This window comes from Oxyura jamaicensis, unplaced genomic scaffold (assembly GCF_011077185.1).
Source record: "Oxyura jamaicensis isolate SHBP4307 breed ruddy duck unplaced genomic scaffold, BPBGC_Ojam_1.0 oxyUn_random_OJ70104, whole genome shotgun sequence".
In the NCBI taxonomy this organism is placed as follows: Eukaryota; Metazoa; Chordata; class Aves; order Anseriformes; family Anatidae; genus Oxyura; species Oxyura jamaicensis.
In genome coordinates this window covers 1-4,929 of record NW_023309769.1, presented here as the reverse complement: position 1 = coordinate 4,929, position 4,929 = coordinate 1, and the positions used below count along the sequence as shown (strand labels likewise).

Below are 4,929 nucleotides of genomic sequence, written 5' to 3'. Positions count from 1 at the left end.
GGGGGGGGACAAGGTGGGATGGGGGATGACGGGGACCCCAGCCCAGGGCAGGATGAGCCCCGTGCACATCCCTGCATGCCGGTTCCCATCCCTGACCCAGTCCCCATGCTTGTCCCGTTCTGGTCCCCGTACCTGTCCCTGTCCCCATCCCTGTCCCTGGACCCATCCCTGTCCCCATGCCATCCTGTTCTGGTCCCCGTACCTGTCCCTGTCCCCATCCCTGTCCCTGGACCCATCCCTGTCCCCATGCCATCCTGTTCTGGTCCCCGTACCTGTCCCTGTCCCCGTCCCCATCCCATCCTATCCCAATCCCAGTCCCTATACTCATCCATTATTGATCTCTATCTCCACCCCCACCCCATCCCCACCCCACCCCACCCCAACCCCAGCCCCAGTCCCCGTACCCTCGCAGCCGCCGCCGTCCCGGGGCCGGTAGCCGGGCTGGCAGGCGGGCACGCAGCGGTAGGAGCCGGGCAGGTTCTCGCAGCGCTCGGCCCCACACAGCTCGGCCCCATGCTCCTGGCACTCGTCCACGTCTGCAGGGACAGGGCCACCCTCGCCACCAGCCCCAGGGTGGGGGGCACCCAAAAACACCCCCCCACCCAGCCCCTCACCGTGGCACTCAGCCCGCTCAGCGTCGGTGCGGAAGCCGGCGGGGCAGTGGCACTCGAAAGCGCCATCGGTGTTGGCGCAGCGGCCGCCCCGGCACACATCCCCACGCTGACACTCGTCCACGTCTGGGGGGGACACGTGATGAGGACGGGGGGGACATGGGCACGGGGGGGACATGGGGGCAGGGGGGACACAGGGGAAGAGGGGGACACGGGGGAAGAGGGGGACGAGGGGATGGTGGCACCCCATGGTACCCAGATGCCTGGGTGGGTGATGGAGGGGTGGGGTGGGGTGGGGTGGGATTGGAATGGGATTGGGATGGAAATGGGGATGGGATGGGAATTAGGATGGGATGGAAAAGGGATAGGGATGGGGATGGGGATGGGATGCGGATGGGATGGGATGGGGATGGGGTGGGATTAAATAGATTAACTGGGACCAGGAACCACAACTGGAATAGAGACCAGGACAAGAATGGGGACAGCAACAAGCACAGGGACCAGGATGGGTATGTGGACAGGCACGGGGATGGGGACCATGACTGGCTCTGACCGATGCATGCAGTGCCCTCGGGGGTGCTGGCGTAGCCCTGGGCGCAGAGGCAGCTGTAGGAGCCCTCGGTGTTGAGGCACTCGCCGTGGGGGAAGCAGAAGTCACCCTCCAGGCACTCGTTGACATCTGTGAGTGGACAGGGGCCATCGGGGGGCCATCGGGGGGGCCATGGTGCCACCCCCACGCTGCCCCCACCACTCACCCATGCATGGCGCGCCACTGGCGCCTGCCCGGTATCCGCGCTGGCACTGGCAGCGGAAGGAGCCCTCGGTGTTACTGCAGCGGCCGTGGGGACCGCAGGGTGAGCCCGTGGCGCACTCATCCACGTCTACGGGGCAGCACAGTCAGGGTGGGCTGTGCCCGGGGGACACGGGGGGATGCGGGGACGCGGTACCTGCGCAGCGCCCGTGGCGCAGCTCGAAGCCATCGCGACACGGCCGGCACTGGAAGGAGCCCGGCGTGTTGACACACTCCTGGCCGGGGCAGGCCAGGTGGTTCTCGCACTCGTCGATGTCTGCACAACACGGAGAGGGGGCAGCGGTGGCACCGCGGGGAGGTCGTGGTTGGGGAGGTCGTGGGTGGTGGCACCATGGATGGGGAGATCATGGATGCGGACAACATGGATCATGAGGTCATGGATGGGGACACCATGGATGTTAACCCCATGGCTGGCGACACTATGGCATGGTGACCCCATGGATGGAGAGTTCTTGGATGGTGGCATTATGGCATGGTGACCTCGTGGATGTTAACCCCATGGATGGTGACCCCATGGCACGGTGACCCCATGGCATGGTGACCCCATGGCACACCAACTCATAGATGAACCCATGGATGGTGACCCCATGAACGATGACCCCACGGGTGATGATCACGCAGATGGTGTCCCCAAACCCTTGGTGTCCCCATACCCCAGTGTCCCCATGCCCTTGGTGTCCTCATGCCCAGTGTCCCCGCTCACCCTGGCACTGTCCCGTGGGCGTGCCAGCCCGGTAGCCAGCCGGGCAGATGCAGCGGTAGCCACCGGGCAAGTTCTCGCAGCGGCTCTGGGTGCAGGGCGGGGGGCTCTGGGCGCACTCATCCACGTCTGCGGGGACACGGCCACCTCAGCCCCATCCCCATTGTCCCCATTGTCCCCCATTGTCCCCCCCCGTCCCTGCTGACCTTGGCAGTCGGTGCCGCCAGGGCCAGGCCGGTAGCCGGGGCCGCAGGCACAGCGGAAGCCCCCCACCGTATTCTCGCAGCGGCCGGGGGCACAGGGTCGGGGGCTGCGCCGGCACTCGTCCACGTCTGGGCGGGGGGACAGACGGCAACGGGGACAGACAGACGGGAGTGGGGATGGATGGGGAGATGGGTGGGAGGGCAGGGGCAAAGGGGGAGAGGGCAGCGGGGTGGGCGGTGCACAGGGAGGTGGGTGCAGGGGGAAATGGGTGCAGGGGGAGGTGGACGCACAGGGAAATAGGTGCCTGGGCCAGGCGCCACTCACCGATGCAGTGGGTGCCCTGGGTGCTGAGCCAGAAGCCAGGGTGGCAGAGGCAGGTGTAGCCACCCTGGCGTGGGATGCAGCGCCCAGGGCCGCAGATCCGTGGGTTCCGCTCGCACACGCTGCCGGTGGCTGCAACCAGGCACACGTGAGTAACGCACGCGTGTGCAAACAGGCAGGCGTGCAACTGTGCACGTGTGCAAATGGGCACGCATGAAACCATGCACACGTATTTAAGTAGGCATGCATGCAAACGTGCAACCGTGCATATATTTAGCTATGCATGCATGAGATGCATGTGTGCAACTGCAGTTGCATCCAGCTGGGCATGCCTGCAATGGTGTGCAGGCTTGTAACTGTGCACGTGTGTAACATGCACACGTGCAACTGTGCACGCCTGTAACTGTGCACAAATGGGCCTTAATAAATGCAGATTGCACGTGTAACTGCACGTGTGTAACTGCCCGTGTGTGTAACTGCCCGTGTGTAACTGCACGTGTGTAACTGCCCGTGTGTAACTGCACGTGTGTGTAACCGCTTGCACATGTAACTGAGCACGCATGCACCTGCAACCGCACACATGCAGCCGTGCAAGCGTGCAAGCATGTACAAGTGCACAGCCACATGCATGCATGCAACTGTGCACACCCGTGCAGAAACACACGTGTGCAACGGCACAGAGCGTAACCACACACATGCAAAACCCCGCATGAAGGCAGCTGCACACAGTGCAACCCCATGCACATCTGCAACCATGCACACGTGTGTGCAGCCTCGCACAAGTACCCCAGCCCTACCTGGTGCCGGACCCTCCGGGCTGGGCGGTGTGGGGAGGGGTCCCAGCAGCCCCAGTGTGGGTCGAGGCACGATGAAAACCTCAGGGGCCGGTGGTGGCACCTCGGGGATGCGTTGTGGCACCTCAGGGATGTGTGGTGGCATCTCTGGGATGCTTTGAGGCACCTTGGGGACACGTTGTGGCACCTCAGGGACCCCTTCTGGCACCTTGGGGACATGTGGTGGCACCTCAGGGATGCGTGGTGGCACCTCGGGGATGCGTGGTGGCACTTCGTGGATGCGCGGTGGCACCTCGGGGATGCGTGGTGGCACCTCGGGGATGCGCGGTGGCACCTCAGGGATGCGTGGTGGCACTTCGTGGATGCGTGGTGGCACCTCGGGGATGCGTGGTGGCACTTCGGGGATGCGTGGTGGCACCTCGGGGATGCGCGGTGGCACCTCGGGGACCCGAGGTGGCACCTTGGGGACAGGTGGTAACCTGCTTGAGGGAGGCCGACCGGGGCGCCAGCGAGCTGTGGGGCAGAGCAACGGGGTGAGGGGGGTCCTGGCTGCCCCAGGGGGGACAAAGTGGGGGGGACAAGGGGCTCACGGGCGGCGGTCGCGGCCAGGGAGGGGACATGGGGACGTCCCAGGGGGACACGGGGCAGGTCCTGGCCCAGGTAGCGGGTGTTGTAGCGCAGGTCAGAGGCCGAGTAGTGGTAGCCGGGGCCAGCGGGGCAGATCTCCTTGAACCCCTCTGCAATTGAAGTGGGGGTGTCAAAATGGACACCCCCCCCCCCCCGCAAAAAAATTGCCCCCCCCAATCACCCCCCCTCAAAGGGCAAGCCCATTGCTTTGGGTGCAAATCCCCTGAAATGGATGCTCTCCAAAGGGGTTGGGGGTGGGCAGAAGGGTTTGGGGGGTCTGGGGGGGGTCCCGGGGGGCTCCCGGGGGGCCTCACCGGAGCCGAAGGGGGGGCAGCGCTGGCACGCCGGCCCCCAGGCCTTGCCCACGCGGCTGCAGCAGCAGATCTGGCGGGTGATGTTGCGCAGGGTGGGCAGCGCGCAGCGCCCCTCCCGCAGCACCCGGTAGCACGGCCCCCGTGCCTCCGAGATCACCTGGTGGGCTGGGGGGGGGGGGGGTGGTACCGGATCATCCCAGTTCCAATCCTAACGCCAATCTCATTTCACCCCGTCCGCAGTCCCAATCCCACCCCATCCCACCCCACCCCTTTCCCCTTCCTCTTCCCTTCCCCGTCCCCTCCCAACCCCAGCCCCGACCCCAGCCCCAGCCCCAGCCCCAGCCCCAGCCCCGACCCCAGCCCCAGCCCCAGCCCCAGCCCCAGCCCCAGCCCCTCCCAGCCCCAGCCCCAGCCCCAGCCCCAGCCCCAGCCCCAGCCCCAGCCCCGACCCCAGCCCCAGCCCCAGCCCCAGCCCCAGCCCCTCCCAGCCCCGACCCCAGCCCCAGCCCCGACCCCAGCCCCAGCCCCAGCCCCTCCCAGCCCCGAC

At 66.4% G+C, this 4,929-nt stretch overlaps 1 protein-coding gene across 1 annotated transcript; it reads right to left on the bottom strand.

Moving 5' to 3' along the window:
- Nucleotides 1–232: 232 nt before the first annotated feature.
- On the bottom strand, nt 233–4,590 carry LOC118159399 (latent-transforming growth factor beta-binding protein 4-like; the record flags this gene model as incomplete). Its single annotated transcript, XM_035313988.1, has 12 exons — nt 233–294; nt 395–536; nt 615–737; nt 1,165–1,290; nt 1,367–1,492; nt 1,559–1,678; nt 2,126–2,251; nt 2,329–2,454; nt 2,651–2,779; nt 3,445–3,954; nt 4,032–4,178; nt 4,383–4,590. Coding segments are annotated over 12 exons (1,945 nt in total), but the record flags the coding sequence as incomplete, so codon positions are not given.
- Nucleotides 4,591–4,929: the final 339 nt, after the last annotated feature.